The sequence below is a fragment of the Biomphalaria glabrata genome, chromosome 14, assembly GCF_947242115.1.
Source record: "Biomphalaria glabrata chromosome 14, xgBioGlab47.1, whole genome shotgun sequence".
NCBI lineage: Eukaryota > Metazoa > Mollusca > Gastropoda > Planorbidae > Biomphalaria > Biomphalaria glabrata.
In genome coordinates, this window is record NC_074724.1 from 25,412,763 (window position 1) to 25,433,524 (window position 20,762).

General features: G+C 38.7%; 1 protein-coding gene across 3 annotated transcripts in view; it reads right to left on the reverse strand.

Annotated features, from left to right (window-relative positions):
* Nucleotides 1-20,762, reverse strand: part of LOC106058523 (protein C-ets-1-like) — a 157,571-nt gene that overhangs the window by 102,399 nt on the left and 34,410 nt on the right. The window contains exon 1 of one of the 3 annotated variants that reach the window (XM_056009981.1): nucleotides 8,158-8,489. The exons of the other annotated variants lie outside the window; for them this stretch is intronic. Within the exon in view, the coding sequence (XP_055865956.1) occupies nucleotides 8,158-8,187 (30 nt within the window). The 5' untranslated portion in view covers nucleotides 8,188-8,489. Of the gene's footprint in view, nucleotides 1-8,157; nucleotides 8,490-20,762 lie in introns of those variants that run through there. 3 annotated transcript variants of the gene reach the window in all.

The window sequence follows — 20,762 nt, forward strand, 5'->3', positions numbered from 1 at the left end:
GTATTCTTTATATATCACGGAGGCCCTATTCACACACACACACATACACGCATATATATATGATATATATATATCACCATTGTTGTGCCGCACAAGATTTGTCCACCATCTTTCTAAATTCCTATTTCTCTCACTTTTGCCTTGGATAGAACGCGTCTGACTTTGGTGTCGAGGACTATGTCTTTATCTTTCCATATTGTTTTGAGTTTTGCCAGTGCGGCTGTGGACTGTGCAATTCTGGCCAGTAGTTCGGGTTAGATTCCCTTATCTGAGGCGACAGCTCCGATGTATTTAAAACTACTGACACTAGTAAGCTTTCTTTTCACCTCCAATGCTGATGGCCCTTTTAAAGCTTTAAAGCCCTTTTGGGCTTGATATAAAAAAATAAATACACAGACACACACATTATATATATATATATTATACACAGAGAGAGAGAGAGAGAGAGAGAGAGAGAAAGTGCTGCAACAGCTACGTCTTTACAAGCTTACAAACAGTAAATGTTCTAAGTACTTTGAGACAGTCTAAATTTATATTTTATATTTTATGGGATCATTACGACTCTCACAACTAGCTGGTCCTCAGCCCCACTTGGGACCTTGAATGAAAACCTCTGTGGGCTATACCCACCAAAAATACCAACTCTATAAACATTCGCGCAAAGAATATATTTATATATAGATCTAGATCTATTTCATTCACAAAAGAGAGTTGCCTGTTTTTGAAAGTGTAATGCCAAGGTAGACAACTCTCAGAACAAGGGGGAAGGGGACGAAACCGAAACTTGGCTTACAATATCAACGTCATGTAGCGTGTAGATATCTAAAGTAGTGTGTGTGTGTGGGTAAGTGTGCTGTTGATTGACCTATGTCATTGAAGAGAGCTTTCTTAAGAAAATGTAACAAGCAGGTTGACCTTATTAACATACAATCATAATGACGCATATAGGTCATAGTACGACAGTGCTCTTTGGTTATCGGGGGTGTCAGCAAATTGTCCAAAGGTTTTTGGTCCGATACCAACCGTTACAGAAGGCCACAGCACTGACCTGCATACGTCGCCATACATCTACCTTAGAGGATCTAAATAGAAAACATTTTGGTGTCTGCCAATTGAATAAATAATTACATAAGCTAAATGTTAAAGTGACCAAATTCTTTCTATTATTTCACTACTCGCAGCCTGCCCCATTCAAAAATCTGCTACATTGTGTAAGAAAAGATTCAGCTCAGCTTAGTGAATCATTGCGTACAGTGTAAGGCTGCAGTGCCAATGGATTAACCAACGTATAGTAGTCATAATAACAATAATAATAATAATTTCTTTTAAAAATGTTTCTTAAAGATATTTTCATAAAAAAAAATATCGAACTTCTATATTAAGAACCAGAAACCAGAAATACAAGAATTTTTCCATTTCAGCTAAACAAAGCGGCAGAGCTTTAATCGGATATACGGGACACTGCAATCCATTTATCGTCTAAGACTGCTACAAACTATATGCATGTTTTGGACAAATTTCTGAAAAACTGTATAGGTCAGCATTTGTACAGTTTGATAAACGGAATTCTTTCGAGGACAACTGTGCATTATTGCATCAGTAGTCATTTTCCTTGAACTAAAGTGCTATAGTTAGAGTGGTTGATAGTTTTGCTGTGATGCGAGTGTCATGGCTAAAGTTGTTGGTAGTGTTTGATTTCAGCCGACGAGTCATTTCATTCATCTGCACTTTTACTGGGCGTGTAGAAATCTCTTACAATACATAGTGCCATTACAACGAGATCAAGGGAGACAATAGTGCCCTTACAACGAGATCAAGGGAGACAATAGTGCCCTTACAACGAGATCAAGGGAGACAATAGTGCCCTTACAACGAGATCAAGGGAGACAATAGTGCCCTTACAACGAGATCAAGGGAGAGAATGTGGGCTGTTGCCAGCAACGAAAGGACACGCATTGATTTACAAATAAACAACGTAGGGCCTGGAGAGTTGGCTTGAAGTTGTGAAAGAGTCAAAATTTATACTTCATTCATTTCCTAACTGGATCATTGTATAACGTGAGCGCTGTCAGGGTGATGCCGACACTGCGATTGTTGCAGCAGCAAAACTTTCTTTACTTTAAACTGCACAAAACCAAAGACCCATCACCACAGGGCAGAAAGTGGACATTTACAACATGAGCTCACTAGCAGTATTCTTACATTGTCATATTGGTAATATGTTAAACTTAAACTATTGAGGGATACACATAATTATCATTTCTCAACATTATTATCTAAACATTCTCGCATTCTTACTACACTCTTTACTAAGTATGCTTTTTGTTTTAAAGACATAGCATTAGAAATAAAAATCTAAGAAGCCAGGACCCGGAACACAAGTTTTAAAGTTGTTTTCATCGCTAGAATTAATTTGAACTATAAAATGTGCAATAAGTATACCCTCCCCCCCATCCCATCTCAAATCCCCATGACCCCAACACAAGACTACAACAACAGTGTTCAAGAGAGACTAAGGACTGATAGACTGCGTTTAAATATAGATGTGCATCTATACTTTTCTCTGCCACTAATCTCACCAAGGGGGCTACTTAAGACTTGGCTTTTAAACTAGTATCCTATCATCTCTCGCTCTTAGGAGGCTTTGCTTTTAACAGGGATGAGAGAGGTAGAGATAATAATAGTAGAGGAAGAGGAAAGAGGTACTTGCCAGATCTCTGAAAGGGTACGGTAAGGAAGCGGGGGGGGGGGGGACTCAGTCAGAAGAGCATGCACAGATGTAATAAGCAACAATAAATAGAGGTGTTGCTGAACAAAGAAATGGTAAAGCATTGATCATGTGGCGAGTCCAAATGATTTGATGTTAACTTACTAACACCGCCAAAAAAGAAATTATGATCCTGAAAATATGCTTCCAAGAATAAAATTATAGATTCGTTCAGACACAAGACATTCTGTTATCTATAAAAAGTGTTATACACGACCACGCGTTACATAAATGGAATGAGTGTGATACAAGAGAGAGTGGAGCCATTGATTGGGTAGGAATGCTTTGCAGAGCAGTTAAAATCTTCGCAAGCCCAAGTCACATGATATCGAACATTGTTACTTAAAATAAACCAGATTACTTTGTAAATGTATACCGACAGAATGATAGATGTCCAATGCCATGAAACCAGTTATTGTTAATAGGTTTTGCTCGAAAAAAGGTCACGATGATGTTCCATGAAGACTGAAGGCATGAAAGTGAATTTGAGACACAGTCGCAAAGGTTTTGTTGGAATTGTTGCATAGACCAACACCATTCGTTAGATAAAACCTGAACACTGAGCTGCAACGTCACAACCTGTAGGCAGTGAAGACTGCTCATTGCTACGTCGTACAGACCTGTGACGTGTCAACGAGCTATTGGTCTAAACTGCCCACACGTTGCGACGTTGCAGGTCAGTGTTTAGGCCTTCTATGATGATTGGTCTCGCACAGACTCGCGACGAATTTTCATTTTTTATTTGGTCCTGCCCGCGACAAGGGTTTGGAAAAGTTATCTGACCCTCAGACAGAACAAAGTTAGCCACCACCTCTCTAGGAGTTTATTGAGCTTCATTCGTCATAAATTCTGTTTCTAATCATTCTAATAAATGTTATCGTCAGTGTATTGGCATTGAGTGGCAGACATGCGGTCTCACGTGATATGACAAGTCAATAAAAATAACTTGCGTCACAATGACATCCAAGTGATTTCTCCCCCCCCCACCCATACACATCCACCTTTCTAAAGGTAACAGGAGTTCGCATCTCACGTTTAGGGTTGACGATTTAAAAACATAACGGCTCGGAACAATTCAAGACATGTAGAAGCTTTGCGCGACGCTCGGCTGGGTATATCATAACATTTTGGTGTCAGAGATGGTGTTTGAATCTCGCTTGTTTGCTGTATTCTTCAAGTTCTTGTTCCAAATGACATTACGACTTGCTGTCACCCAATGGTACGTCCATCAAGTGTTATATTACATTGTCGTATCGATAGCGACTTACAATAGAGATATGGAACCCGGAACACTTTCTGTTTCGATGGTAGAATCCTAGTGTAAATCAGCAGAAAGGGGCGCTGAACACTGGTCCTTGCGTCTCATACTGTCTTTCTATCTATATCTGTTGTCTTTCTCTCAGGCTGTTTCTTTTGTTTCGTCTCTCTCCCTCTCTCATTTTGCTTTACATATCTTCATTCTTTCATCTCTTTCTCTCTCTTTCTCTATCTCACAGCCTTTTCTCCGTCTCAATCTCTCAACTCTATTCTGTATCTCTTTAAATTAGTCGCCTCTCTCTTTTGATCTCTTTTGTTATCTTACCCACTTTCATACGCAATCACTCTTTTTCTTTTTTTTTTCTTTTCTCTCTCTCTCTCTCTCTTTCTTTATATATATATATGGCCTGTGCTCTAGTAAACTTTTCAAAATGCAACAAAAGTTATAAAAGCATCGACAAACAAGGGGCCAGACAGAAACCGAAATACAAGACATTATGTTGTCGCAATATTGAGTTTCTGTTGACTTGAGGATCAAATAGAAAACACGTTGGAATAGTTTGTACGTGTGAAAACAAAACCAATAGAAGCCCGTACATATATAAGTTCACCATGTTAGGAACATTCCCTGGAAATGAGCCCAATTAATGTGTAAATATTTACACAAAGAATAGATAGATTTAGACAACTTTTTCTTTTCAGAAATGTCAAGGTCAGGGTTTTAGCCGTTTCCAAGAAGGCAAAAGATGAATGAACAATGTGTCTGTAGTGTGATACGTTGTCTCTCTCTCTTTCTGTCTCTCTCTCTCTCTCTCACACACACACACACACACACACACACACACAACAGTAGGCCAGCAATAACAATCAATGGAAGGTTTCCAAACTGAAACTAGTCACTTCAAAATAAAGAATTTCGTATGCAGTTTACCAAGAGGGATTCTCAATTCGGTTGGGCCAGGATCTGATGTTTTAATGTTGGACTAACACTTATGATGTTGTTATTGTTTTTTTATAATAATGAATTAGTGAAGAAAGCCAGTCCGGTTGCTTTTAAGTTGCAAGCGCTTATGGGTTAAAGATGAAAGCATTAACAGGATTCATGCGCTAACATTAATGCATTTAATGTGCCATCATTAATGCGTTAAATGTGATAGCATTAATGCGTTAAAGGTGCTTGCAATTATGGGTTAAAGTCATATAGATGTTTTTGTATCTTAACACGAGGTGAATAATTAGCATCAACGAAGTCTTTACCCTTCCCCCTATAAACACCGCCCTCCTTTCCCAAGCCCTGCAACTACAGTGTATAGATAGGGTTTGTTCTTTCTTAATACCTTTTACAACAGTTTCAAGAGGGAACAATTACCTGCTTATAAAAAGTTCTACATTGGAGCAGAGTCAATATAGAAAAGACGTGGCCGTGAAGAGAATTTAAATAATATACCCTCTAACACCGCTTATTTACCAAAAAAAAAATTGCGCTACGAAATGCCAGTAGCAGGGCGCACTCAATAAAATACTCTCGAAACCACTTGGTCAAAAAACATAATAAATCTAATCTCTTCTCACCCCCCCCCACGTGCACTCTCCCCCCCACACACACACACAACACACACACACAGAGTTAATTCGATACATTTTGAAATGCAAGAGATGCATCAAATTTAAACCGTAAAAGAAAAAAAAGGGTGGGGTGGGGGGATTAAAGGCAAAGTTTAGATGTTGAATACTTAGCAATATTGTTTTTTTTATGACGCTATTCAAATTTGAGATGAACACTAAACCAAAAATATATGAAAATTCAAAGACTTGGTTAGCTTCAATTAGTACTAAGAAACGAGACATTATGAAGCCTACGGAAACAGTAAGATATGAAATGTTTACAGATATTTAAAGTATAGAGAAACACGGGCTGAGAAACAATGTCATCATTATGTGAAGATCTTGTTCTAATTATCTATATCTATACAGTGTTACGTAGGACGCCAGAGTAAACTGCTTAGGCAAAACCAGGCGGCCTAGGTTCAATTCCCTTTAAATTATGTTAGCCTTTAGTGCACGTCATTCAAATTTAATGTTACGTGATTTTTTTTTTCGCTACCTTACAAAACGCAGTTAGGACGCGGGCCAAAAATATGTATGTTTATAAGTTTGTATGTATAAATATCTGCATTTATAGAAAGGGTTAAAGGATAATGCACAGGACCGGTATCAGACTTGATAAGGAACAAAGCTATTTGAGATACGGGGCCTCTTGTAATCAGCATATGGTAATTTTCAAATTGGCTTTTTCTCAAAAAAAATTATTGAAAATATCACTGGAACAATTTTTTTGGGCGCCCCAAAACAAGTGGGGCCCCTTAGCTTCAGCTTGTGTTTCCTATAGGTAAATCCAGCACTGATAATTCACATTTGATTACTCCCACGACCCAACCTTCTGTATAAAACTCGAATGGCTTCTACTGCTAGGGTAGAGGCGAGGTCAAAAAGGTTTGAACCGCTCTCTTCTCCTGTCGGTCATACAGTCTAGTCCGGTGGTGAATCAGTAGTTGTACGGCACCGGGTTAACCCTAGGAGACCTGACCTCGGTGCCACAGGAGACAAGACACAGGCCAACCGAAACAAGGGAATCTCCGCGCCACCTGCTGTTGCTATTTATAGACGCGATAAGTGGCAGACATGCATTGGGGCGATATTATCTAGGTCTAAATGCACCGACCCCCCCAAAGTGGGTATTTTTAATCGAAACATAAACATTAAACACAGGGGCATTTCGCACAGACACAAGGATGACTAGTAGATAGAGCACTTGGTTTAGTCCACAAGTCTCAGCATAACACCATATTAGAAACGAACGAAAGTAATCGCAATAAAATAATAATAATAATAATAAAATAATAATAATAATAAAATAAGTAAATAGAAAATGAAATAACATTTAAAGAAAATAAAAATTTCATGGACAATCTCCCCTTTATGAAGTTGATAAGGCCTCTTTGTAGGGGCGATTACTTTGTTCTTGCAACTATTTCTTAGGAATAAATTCCTGACTATGCGAATGTAAGAGCTTCTATCATCCTAATGATAGGCCTTTAGATCCAGTCCATAGACATTCATAGTGTGACAGGTTGTCTTACATACAGTTACGCAATTCCTGTCTCCAGGACTCAAATTCGTGTCTTTCACCTGGGAAGACAATGTCTCTAGCTACTTTTGCGAGGTGATGCAATACCACCACCATATTTCTTCTTCTTCTAGCCAGCTTTTTGCTGCTGAGCTGTCAGCTCTTTTACAGACTGTGTCAAGGAAAATTAGTGGGTTATTTTCTTCAGTTGTTTAGCACTGCCGGCCACCATATTAAAACACATTCAACACAATGAGTCACAAAAAAAAAAATTCAAGAACGACAGTGCATATTACAACCAAACATAAATCATATTCCAGTAGGGCAATGATAATGAAAAGTTTCAAATATATTCTAAACACTGCAACCATACGGCCGAGCTCTATAAGAACAATTCCAGAACAATATGGAAAGTCTATTACAATATTGTATGCTCTAAATATATATTGACTTACATTAAAACAAAAAACAACAACAACAACAATATATTGATGTATTTGACCAACATATTGACGCACATTAAAACAAAAAATAATATCTTGACGCATTGACAAACATACTGACACTTTTGGGAAACATATTGACGCACATGACAAGAATATTGACGCACATGACAAGAATATTGACGCACATGACAAGAATATTGACGCACATAAAAAAAAACAAAAAAAAAACACAATATATTCATGTATTTAACAAATATATGGACGCATATGAACAACATATTGACGCACATTGTAGCAAAAACAATATCTTGACGTATTTGACAAACATATTGACGTGTATGCCAGACACAGTGATGCTGCAGGTCAAAATCGTCTTGACGTTTATTACAAGCTTCTAACCACATTTGACGTTTGTGGCAAAACATATAGAAGCAAGGGGATTTAAAACTCAAAGCAGCAATAAAGTTCCACACGCACTAAATTAGAACGGCGACATAATGTTCCAAGCATAATACTCTATTTTACCTCCATAATGTACCAAGCATAATACTCTATTTTACCTCTATCTTCAAATCCTGGCGCTTCCTCATGCTGTCTGTTCATAGGGTCAGTGTATCCAATAAATAAATGTCATCCTATACGCACTGTGCACATATACACATAAATAGAATTTAAAAAAGAGCAATACTGACGCCGTGTCTAGTGACTTGTTACATAACGTGAAGTACCAGAAGTACTCTGCTCCCAATCCAGTCTGTCCAAAGCACAACAATCTCTTCTGTTTACTCCACGTCAATATCTCCTATATGTGACTCCTATATGTGACACATTTAAAAATCAACGATCCATAATACGCTATGGTCTTTAAATCCTCCAACCCCCTTTTTTTTTTTTCGTTCTCCGCCCCACCTCCGTCTTAACTTTTTAACCCCCCCTCCTCCATAATATAACCACAGATCAGGTCTCTACACTCTTATGCATTTATTTTCTAAAGCAACCCCCACCCCCTTTTCGTGGTCCTCAATTTTTTTCCTAGACCCAAACAACGCTACCCCCCCCCTCCTTACAACCAACTCACCTCCCCTCCCCCCTGATTTTTGTTGTCAAGCCGTAAACTAATAAATGCATCTAACTGGGGGGCAAGATCATTGGTTTCTTGCCGTTAATGACGTCACGTACTCCTCCATCCCCGACCTCCCCCCCCCCGTATAATTACACAGCGGCTATATTTAAATACTAGGGTAACTTCTACAGTTTTTTTTTTAATCAACGGGTGGTTCCCCTTGATCTTAGGGCCATTTCTTTGAATATGGATTTTTTTATTTATTTATTTAAAAAAAAAGCTCTTAAATAATGTTTTTTGTTTAGGGCAATCCACAGCTAAACTTTTCCACATTTCTAACCTAAACTCTGAGTGCGTGTGTGTTTGTAAAAACTTCTCGATTGAGCACCCTCGCTCTAAGTTTGATGATGATTACTAGTGTGTATTTTATTACACTGAGTAAATGAGCTTACGTATGTTTGGCTAATGCGAGGTATTTGTAGTTGTTTTATGAGGCGAAGCGAACTCGGTTGGTTGGTTATGCCATAAGGTATTTAAAACCAAAGGGGCCGATTGCTCTGTAAGTTTTTCATTGTAGCTTAAAATAGCATTAAAACAAAATGATATAACATTTCAGATACAGCTGAGAGAAAATATATGTAAAAGTGAGTGGTGGTGGAGTAGGCAGCTGCACTCAAAGAAGAGTAAATAATTTACAGAATTGTGCTTGGAAACAATAAGCATAAAAATCAGTCTCAGGCATTGAACTTGTGATTATTAAAAGCGTTTAAAAAACTTCACGAAATGAATCGTTCAAAAAAATTTTTTTTTTTTTTGTTTTGTTTGTTGCTATCTCACTTTTCATCATTTATAAGCAGATCAATAATTTAATTCTATGTATTTTCGCAGTACGTGTAAAGATCATAAAAAAAAAAGAGACTTCCACTTTCAAGCCAAGGAAAATGCAAATTATCTCTCTTGCTGTCGTCAGTCCATTAGCCAATGCAAGACGCGCCGTGAAGTCGTGTATGCAAATCCCAAACAAGGATTAACCAATCGAACTCTGCGAAAAAACATACCGTGTCGATATCGGGGAGTCAACGATTATTCCACAGGTGTGGTACAATAAAAATGGTGTCAGAATATAATTATCTACACCTTCTTTCCTACCCACCTCAGCATGGATACCACAAGTAAAAAAAAAACTCTACAGAGAAAGAGAGAGGCAGAAAAGTGGGAGGGAGGAGATCAGTCGCACGCTATCAAATCTAAACAGCTTTCAGATTAATCATAACAAAAATGAAGCAAAGGCGTTACATCAGTAAATGCTGAATGTGGGCGTGCCGGTGGCATTGACGATTTATATTTTAGTTTCCAGCCTATAAAAAAGTTTTTTTTTTCTTAATTTAGATAATTTGTGTGCGTGTGTGTTGATTACCGGCGACAATGGTTATGTCTGCGCTGATTGTGGCAAAATATGTAGGCTGCAGCTGGGGCTACGTAGCATTCCTCACAGATCTTAGGGCTCGAAGACAAGTCTCATACATCCCTCTCAGAAATAACAGTAGTTTAAACAGGAAGATGGAATGGAACTGGCTTGGGCCTAGAGTTCCAAGGGTCCAATCTCTCAGGGCAATTACAAAGAAGAATGTGGCCCTCGGCCACTTCACGTTTTCGTTTGGGTTCTAGTATTCAAAACTAAAAACAAACAATTCTTGGATTTGAACCACTATTAACAGCAATAATCTATAATGACTATAACATATAACTATTATAATCCCTAGGTCACATCGATCGCCTGCAGAGGTTAAACGGGGTCATACTTTGCATATGTCAAGGAAGTTTATTTCAGAGTATGTGTGTGTGTCTGTGCTTGTATGCGAGTCGTTTGTTGGTGCCTATATGCGATTACAAAGATTGCTCAGTTATTTCCTCTTACAAACCACAACTTTTTGCCCATTTTATTTTTCTCTAATCTCCACCTCCTACATTTGTTTTTCATAATGTCTTAATTTTGAAAGACAATTTAAAGTATAAAGAGAAGATTATTTGAAGTCAAAATTCGCGACATTGTATCCATCTATATCTACATATTGTCATGATATATATTTTGATAGTTTTTTTTTGAGTATTCATCTCCAGACCAAAATAGTAGATAGAACTAGACAGGAAATACGTCATGTTTAGAGACGCTAGTAGGGGTGACAATAGAGACGCTTAGAGCAGAAGACTCCACGTCCATTTTCCCCTGTATATAAATGTTCTAAACGTTTATTAAAGCGTTACCCAGTTCTGACAAGCTGAGCAGCTGTGCGGACTCGCCTGTGTGTTACAAGTCTGGATTGGAGAATGAAATATATTACCGACGTCGTTGTGACTGTCTAGATTTAGATTAGGTTCAAATGAACTGCATGTTGCTATTTCTGCTTATCCAACTATCCCCGCACCTTAATATATAATCACAACAGGAGTACAATCAATACTTAGTACATATACGCGAAATCCACCCTCCCCCCCCAGAAAATATTGTCACCTAAAGCGGATCGCCCCTCACCGCCCTCCTCTCGCCACGCTACAGCTGACACGACTATATCAGTGCCCCAACATGACTTCGGTATGGACTAATTTCTAATCAAAGGTGTCATGGGAACGACACTCGTGCTAGTTACCGATAACCGAAACTTGACGAGGGATATAACAAAAAGACACATGCGAGGGCCTTAACTCTCGCTAAAACTCCGGGTGAACAGAATTGCAACAAATAGACAGACAAGGGCAGGAATATAGAGAGAGAACAGGGGGGTGGGGGAGGTAGACATAAGGTACGCACCGTTATACATTGCCTTCTTTTTTTTTCTATAGGGCTCTTTATTTCATTAAAGGGAGGGAGGGTGAAGGTGGTGGCGTCGTCAATTGAAGTGTGCGTGCCTATGTTTGCTTATGATTGAAAGTTCTGGAACATTGATTGTGCAACAATACGTAGGCTGGGAGAAGAGGGGGCAGGCTTAAAAAGAAGGTAGTGGATTAGGTTAGTATAGTAGATTACCATGAGTTAGGGTTGGGGCGTAGTGGGTCCACAAAAACATCGCCCCCCCCCTCCCCTTCCACCTTTAAAGCACTTTTTGAAAAAAACAAAACAAAGTTGATATGGTCTTAAAACAACAACAACTGCAAGACAAAAACTAAAACTGTTATTGGATAAGTGTCGATATATTTGATAAAACATAGAATACAAGCGACAAAACATGAATGACAAGAGTTGAGATAAAACATAGAATACAAACGACAAAACATGAATGACAAGAGTTGAGATAAAACATAGAATTCAAGCGACAAAACATGAATGACAAGAGTTGAGATAAAACATAGAATACAAGCGACAAAACATGAATGACAAGAGTTGAGATAAAACATAGAATTCAAGCGACAAAACATGAATGACAAGAGTTGAGATAAAACATAGAATACAAGCGACAAAACATGAATGACAAGAGTTGAGATAAAACATAGAATACAAGCGACAAAACATGAATGACAAGAGTTGAGATAAAACAAAACATAGAACAGACAAATGAGAAAAGATCTGATAAGGATCCAATGGGACATAGGAAAGCTCCAACGTAGGATAAAAACATAGGAGAACAGAGTTGATAGGAAAGTTCAAATCTAGAAATGGAGAAAACATTGAATGGGATTAATACAACACAAAGACAAATAATTAGCATAGGAGAAAATATTAATTAGGATGAATTAAACATTGGGGAAAATGAGTTGAGATAAATGAGTAACGACAGGATCTACATTATACAATAATTAACAATGGGTTCGATCAGATGCAGAGAGGTTTCAGATCACTTACAGTCCGTACACCTATGGTTTGTAACAGTACATTTGAAGCTCGGCCTGTACTTTCTGTTTACAGGTGTCAAATATTATCGAGTTTATACTATCTAGTCAGCCCGTCGGTCTGGTCACAATCTTTTAACACGTTATTTCCTTCACTTCCCGTTTTTGGATCAAGTTGAAACTTTGCACAATAAATGACAAGACACAAATCAACAGAAACAAAAATCCATTAATCAAAATTAATTACATTTGTTTTATATGGAAAATGTACTACATCGGTGACAGGCGACCCAAAACAACAATTACAATGATGTAAAGAATCAGCAATAGACTAATAAAACCTTCTATATTTATAAGTAATTGAATACCTCAGTGGCAAAACACGTCGGCCTTTCATTGTGGAACTCACGAATTCAGACTCTAGCAATTTTTGTTTAACCTCGCTTGTATATCAAAGCGCGAACGAGACTCTAGTGAACGTGCAAACTAGCAGACGTGTTTTAAGTCACATAACAACGATAGCAGTTTAAAGTCTTAACTCTTTCTTTCCGTAATTATTTACCACATTCTGGTGGAATCAACGCTGGTATCGTCAGTTAGGAGAGAAAGAGATAAGACTTAAAATAAGAACGCAGGGTACTGATGGTTAAATTTTGAGTCATTAAAAATTATTTACATGATTGATTCAAAAGCAACTAGCGGAGTAGGACTCTGTTTAAGTGAGTTTTTTTTTTTTTTGTAACGTTTTCTTGTTTATAGATATAAATTTGGTTTTGCTACTTTAAATAGCATGTAATTAAATGAACGAGGTCGGGCGCGTTTGGAAGTTGCACGATATTGTTTACGGTGCTTTACAACCTAGATCTGGGTGTCTTGGTTGAGAGACTGGTCAATTGATGGCACAGCTTTCTGTCGCTGTATATTTGGCTAAAATTGTGTGACTGACCCCCCCCCCACCACAACGTTATATCAAGGTATGCACCCCATCGCGTACTTTCACTGTCCTCCCAATGCACGCCCATGTTTACAAAAAGGTAATAAAGGAACACTCGGGTTGCTTTGTATCTTCAATAATAACGTATCAAGGGTGTTTGCGCGAGGGCTGTGCTGAGATTTTCTAAGGGGCTCGGAATGTTGGAATGAGGTCTCCGTATTTAGGTCCCCTCCCCGCACGCGCACACACACACTATTATTGTCTCAAAGACCAAGTCTTGAACCGTAACCCATTTTTTAATGGGAAAAGTGTCGATACGATAAGGACTTCCACCGCAATCCCCGACATATTCCGAAGATATTGAAATGTGTCACGTTGAGTCAAGGATCGTCATGGCAGAGGAATCTCAAACCATATAACGCGTGAGATCCCTCCACGCACCCACTTCGCATTGAAACTTCTCGCGTCGGATTTGTCAAAGCTCGGGGATTGATTACGCATGCATATTCACAAGTACTCGTTAATCACAGCCTGTAAATGTTCTTGCAAGGCACTTCTATGGATACTCGTTAAGTTTAAAATTTATAAGGAGCGTTAAACAGTGATAAGAATCATCTCACCATTATAACAAAGAGAAATAATGTTAAAATTAATATATCTATTATTTCTCAGTTGTAGGAAAGGTAAAAAGGTTTCATCATAATATATTATACTAAAACTTTGTTCGCCAACACACTGTTCTGACTTCTTGAATACAACGATAGCGTTGAGGTGCAGAGCAGTACTATCAAGTTTTATCACCTGCTGCCTTCACAGTTTTGCTAAACACGAGATCGAGCCAGCGTATGTCATAAAGCTAGATATCAACCAATAATGATCTATCCTAAGTCAGAGAGACATATAGTTTAGGTCCAACTGACTCTGTCATTAATAGGTTCGAATTCGTATTCAGAGCCAACTGATCACGTCTCTACAGTAGTTGACAACTTTTTTTTTTTTTTAAATCTGTTTTCGCTTTCACTACTTCTCAACCATTTCTCCTTCACTAAAATTGTCAGACAATTACAACGTGTCTTTTCGAGCATTTGGACTGAAACTCTTTTAAATGACTTTTAGATTGACCACATTTTGATAACGCCAGACACAGCTGTCAAGGGAGAAGGGGCGACAGCTAAGTAATTAGTCTGAACTGTAAGCTCACTTTTTCTGAGTAATGGAACCACTACTATTTTTCAGCTAGGCAACAAGGAAATATATAAGGTTATTGATACAGGTTAGGTTTTAACCTTCCTGCCTAATATCTCGCTCGTGTCGGCCCGGTTCACTGATCTCGCCCGACCTGTTGAGTGTAAGCTAAGACTGTTTTCGACCTTGATAGATAGTGCAGTCCAGGAAATGAATTCCAAATATTACGTTTTGCCCCAAAATAAGATCATTCTAATCTACCACCGTCACTCCCCGCCTCATTTTTAAAAATATTTATTATGTATATTTTCGCAAAAAAAAAGGGGGATCAGTAGTAATATACAGGCTGGCCTAAAAGTAGATTTACAGTTATGACTTAGACTGAAAATTCAACACCGGAACAGCGGGAAACAGGCTGGCCCAAAAGTAGAATTACAGCTATGACTTAGACTGAAAATTCGACACCGGAACAGCGGGAAACAGGCTGGCCCAAAAGTAGATTTACAGTTTATGACGTAGACTGAAAATTCGACACCGGAAAAGCGGGAAACAGGCTGGCCCAAAAGTAGATTTACAGTTATGACGTAGACTGAAAATTCGACACCGGAACAGCGGGAAATACGTTATACCTGTAAACCTAAACAATTGAAACTCTGAGATGCTCAAAATGTCCTCCAAAGTTGCAAACTTTCTTCAGATCTCTTCAAGACACTATGACACACAGTGCGGGACTGTAAACCTACTTTTTAGGCCACCCTGGTCCAATGGTGTAACTACATGGAAGTGGAATGAGTGACCACGTCCAGAGGCGTGAGTATGAGGCAGTTGCGGGCTATTAGCCAGTGGTGTCTAAACTGGACAGGGGTGTAGCTTCTGGCCAGTGATATTGTTACTGAGCAGTGGCATGACCCATTTGTTGTCATTGGTTATCGGCAATTGTAGAACTAGAATTAATTATGAGTGTACACTCACAGATGTTTAATAACAAATGAAAATACAAGAAACAGTACATTCTGTTGATTATAGAAACACCCCGAAATAAAAATACCAAGATTACCAGGAGAGTTTGTGTGAAAACACGAACTCAGTAGCGAACCCCGAAGTGTCTACCCAGGCGGGTAAAAAGGGCACGTATTTTAAGCAAGAATACCAGAAGCTATGACATACAAACTCTCGACAAACACACTTCTGCTTCACTCCATACAAAATAGACGTGTGCAGGATCGTAAGTGTTGCCGATATGATAGTATTGTTAGACTCACATGGGTCTCACCAGCCACACGAGGAGGCACAAAACCCCAGAGCAAAGCCCTCAGCCCCCTGGACCACAAAAGTGGTCATCGATGAAACAAGATGAAAGAACCATATATGCATATATTGTTAGGCTTGTAGACGGCATGCTACTGTAGGCAGCGAAGATGTATTAATGTCGTTAAATGTTATTATAATTATAAGAATATGGTTCAGTGTCAGCCTGGACTAACGGATGTTATTAAATGATCCTTTAATAGTTGTTGTTGTTTTTTTTTTGTAGAATCCCTCAACTTTTAGCTTTTGACTTCAGTTGTCGAGCTATTTACATCTTAAGAATCCTTGGGCTTTTGCCTCTTTTCTTTGCAGCTTTTTTGGGCTCTACCTCTTATGTTTTGGGCTACTGGCCTCTTTATGTGGCTTTTTTTTTTATAGTAAAAAATTAAAATGTATATAGTTACAATTTAAAATAAATCCATTATAATGTGATCAAACGTGGACATGAAAACGACGTATTTGGGAGATTATTACGAGATCAAACTCGAATAGCAAGAAACAGCATTACGTAAAATATTAATTGGCCTTTTTAAAAAAAACTTTTATGGGAAATAATAAAATTATATCCCCTTATTAATAGTAAATAGTTTTAAATGGCTGAGTGTGTTTATGAAAAAAAATTTGCTTGCATATTTAATTTTTAGAACAATCTGGTTCTATTACACCGGAGGAATGCTCCTGTCGCCTCAGCGTTGGCCCTCCGGTGGAAACGTCCGCCCTGGAAAGTGGATAGGCGAAGTACGGTAGCACACATAGCTCTCAGTGGGATGGAAAAAAGGCTCGTTAAACCAGTCCGAAACCCCCATCAGCCTGTTTCCCAAAGGGGCCCATACGTGTGGTGATGGTCCCCTCACGGGTACGATGGGACAGCATAGGCATAAGGATGGCCCCCACGTGGGGCTTGAGCTTCCAGCCACACATGAAAGGAAGAAATCATGCAGAGGTTTGGAAGAGCGTGCAACATGCAAAGATGGGTGTGAATAAATGATCACTTAGTCGACGGGAGCCTCCTGAATGAGAGATCGGTGAAGAGCCTATTTCTCATCCTGGCCACGAGATAAAAGCCTTTCTCGGGTCACATGGTTCATAAAAGGGGCGTGCTTGCCTCGAACCATTTGGACATCTGAACCAGGTTCTATTTCAGGAAATAGCTAGTAAATTAAACGTTGCAAGCTGCGAAACATCGGATTTTAAATATTTCTAGTTTTTAAGAATTGCAACTGCCAACGTACGTACCTACGGGCAGACAACATAAAACTAATAGCGGCCTTTCCCCTTTAATTAGCCGCTAAAAGGAATTAATACTGAAATGCCAAATTACTTCGATACAAGTTTAATTAGCTCAAAAATGCATGTTTTCAAAAACACATTTCGGTGGGGAAAATTTTTTAAATATGCAGCACAACATCGAGGAGAAAATGTCAAATATTTTGATATATATTAAAATGAAACAGGAAGTTGAATGTACTTGGGACTGCAACAGAGTAATTAAGATAAGCAATCTAAATCTGGACGTACAATGCCCAAATTGATATGGACTATAAATAATGCTCTGAGCCTTGCAGTACCAAACGTACAATTGAGATAAGTGCTTAAAGTTTGAAAGTACAAAGCTCCCAAAATGAATCCTGGTGAATTATTCATATAATTCATTGAATTCCACAGACGAATGTGCAATGCTTACTTTATTTTTAAGGATATTACTTCGAGGCGATGTTTAGGGTTAATTAACGATACACAAGATATTGACTTAACACACAATCTGTTCACCTAGAGTCGCAAGAGATTTTAACCTAGCACACACGAATTGACTTAGCACCACAAGATGTTGGCGTAGCACCACAAGATGTTGGCGTAGCACCACAAGATGCTGAATTATCACCACAAGATGTAGACTTATCACCACAAGATGTAGACTTATCACCACAAGATGCTGACTTATCACCACAAGATGTAGACTTATCACCACAAGATGTTGACTTAGCACTTCAAGATGTTGACATAGCGACAGAGAGTGATTTTGCAGCACAAACATTTAACAGCCCACAAAGCATAAACATATGGTCTTATATGCACCCCCCCTCCCCAATACTAAGAATCTTGTAAGGCTGCACCCATTAAGGTATGGCAGCTTCAATCCATGTACACATGAAATAAGCTTAAGTGGGACTGATATAATTTAACTTAGTTTATTTCAAAACCAGAAAATTTTGAAAATTAAAACCCAAATGTGGAAAAAATGTTTTGAAGTACAAATGCCACATTAAAGTACAAATTTCTTCAGAAATAAATCAAACAGTTTTTTTTTTGTTTCACTTTCGACTCAAGAAACGTGACAGTGCGTGTGACAAATGTTCTGTCACATAAATCAGGTTGACGGTCCTGTGAAGTTACGCAAACCCAGAATGCTTCTGAATGTAATAAATATAAAAACTAAGCAGAACAATTATAGGATGCAGACACACACACACACAACTACAAACAAAAAATGGGAGTTTTGAAAGTGACAGAGAAAATGTGACTTTGCAGGGACGTTCATGGAGATGACTTTCAAAGTGACATCTTCCATTGAATAAAAAGAGGAACCCTAAGTGGGGACTTGGTGGCAGACTGGTACGAGGCTTGGCGTTCGATGGGGGGAGGGGTCTAGCATAACTTTCGCCTTTACTAGCTGGGGAATTTTCAACGATACATGATAATTTACATGTTCAACTCGAAATGTTGACTTAACACCAGAGAGTGAAAGTCTGCCCAATAAAACGGAGAGCCCGAAATTTGGCATTTTGACATTTACAAAATTTTTCAAGATATTGGAACTTATTCTTCGGTAGGGATTTCAGATGATGCTATGCCAATCTCTTCAAACCCTGTAGACAAGTCAAGATGAACTAGATGCGAGCTTAGAATAACACTGTCGGGGCTAAAATAGAGGGTAGTTTTTACAAAGCTTATATCAACTCACTAGGTCTGTCTGGTAAAAGTTTGAACACGTTATTTCTCCCACACCCATTATCACATTAAGCTGAAGAGTTGTCGGGAGATGAACATTGTTTTTTCACGTTTCCCAAAATGAACTTTTTATTATCACAATAAGAGCGGTGCTGACAAAAATCTTGCAACTATCCCATCGACACAAAGAAAGGCAAGACATTCGGACGTGTGTCTTGGTGGTCACTCACCTGACAACTCATTCACATGCAGACTGATTACCCATGACAGTCATCCGAAATTACGGCAACTCGTTTTTTTTATGTGTCCTCAACATGTGATGGAAAATAAACGAGGCTACATAATTTGATTTATCACTTAATGCATGGAAAGTGAACATGTCAAGGTCACATCAAGGTCATGGCGGTTTTGTCATTTAAATAGTGACGTTGGCATAAATGCCGGAGCAATGTCAAAACAACTTGTTAATTCAGATGAAAGAAATGTGTGCTTACGTCTAAGATACTTTTAATTTAAATTAGTTTTGTTAGATACTCAATTTTTTTTTAGAATTAAGAGTACATACGAGCCGCGAGTGGTTGAGCGGTAAAGCGCTTGGCTTCTGAACCGGGGGTCCCGGGTTCGAATCCTGGTGAAGACTGGGATTTTTAATTTTGGGATCTTCGGGCGCCTCAGAGTCCACCCAGCTCTAATGGGTACCTGACACTAGTTGGGGAAAAGTTGGTCATTGTGCTGGCCACATGACACCCTCGTTAACCGTAGGCCACAAAATCAGATGACCTTTACATCATCTGCCCTATAGACCACAAGGTCTGAAAGGGGAACCTTTTTTTTTATTTACGAGCCGCGAATTCATGGAATAATAACGATACTATAAGATATGCCCTTGTCCCTCTTAAATGGGTTCGCAGTCCGTAGGTTGATAGCCAAAATTTGTATTGAGAAGACCCCAGTTTATTGTTAGTGAAAGTTTGAACCGAAACAGACAGATTAATGGCAAAGAAAAGCTCAGGAGAGAAAAATGCCACATGTGGCAGCGCCAAGACTGATCAAGCAGGAACTGTGGCAAATCTGACTTTTCCGATAAGTTGGCCTGTTGAGGAGATTCTGTCACATGAGACCAGTGTTTCCCAAACTGGGTTCCTCGAGGCCTGAATAAGTGTTCCACGAACTACTGGAATAAACAACTAGTAGGCCACCACGTGAATTAGTCTCTCTTAAAAAGTAATCAAAGTGTTCAGCTACATATCAGTACCGGTCCTCAGAATGTGCAAAGTGTTCAGCTAAATATCAGTACCGGTCCTCAGAATGTGCAAAGTGTTCAGCTAAATATCAGTACCGGTCCTCAGAATGTGCAAAGTGTTCAGCTAAATATCAGTACCGGTCCTCAGAATGTGCAAAGTGTTCAGTAAAGGATTATAATGTTTGAGAAACACTGGGGTAGACGTTTTAGACAGGCGCCATATTATAGATCATCAGGACAAATACGTATTTTAATTATCTCATCAGCCTCGTTATGGAAGGCAAATGAAATCACGTGATAGCTTTCCCTTTGTCATATTGTTTTGTGTACCTTTCATTCATGTCCAAACCTCCTGAAATGACGTCAGGAGAGGACGGCGGGCTGGTTTGAACTAGGGACCATCGTGAAGGCAGTATACCGTGCATGCCACAGCCAGGTACAAATCTTGGACACATTATTTCTCCCACTACCGATTCCGGAATCAATTTGAAACTTTGCACAATTATTCATTGTCGATGAAAACACACGAATCAAGCAAAAAATTAACCAATTACTTAAATAATTTATTTAATTTATTAATGTTGTGTTAATAGAAAATATGTAGAAATCGTGCAGTAGTGAAATATGAGTCAGTAATTGTAAGGTTGTTTCCCTTATA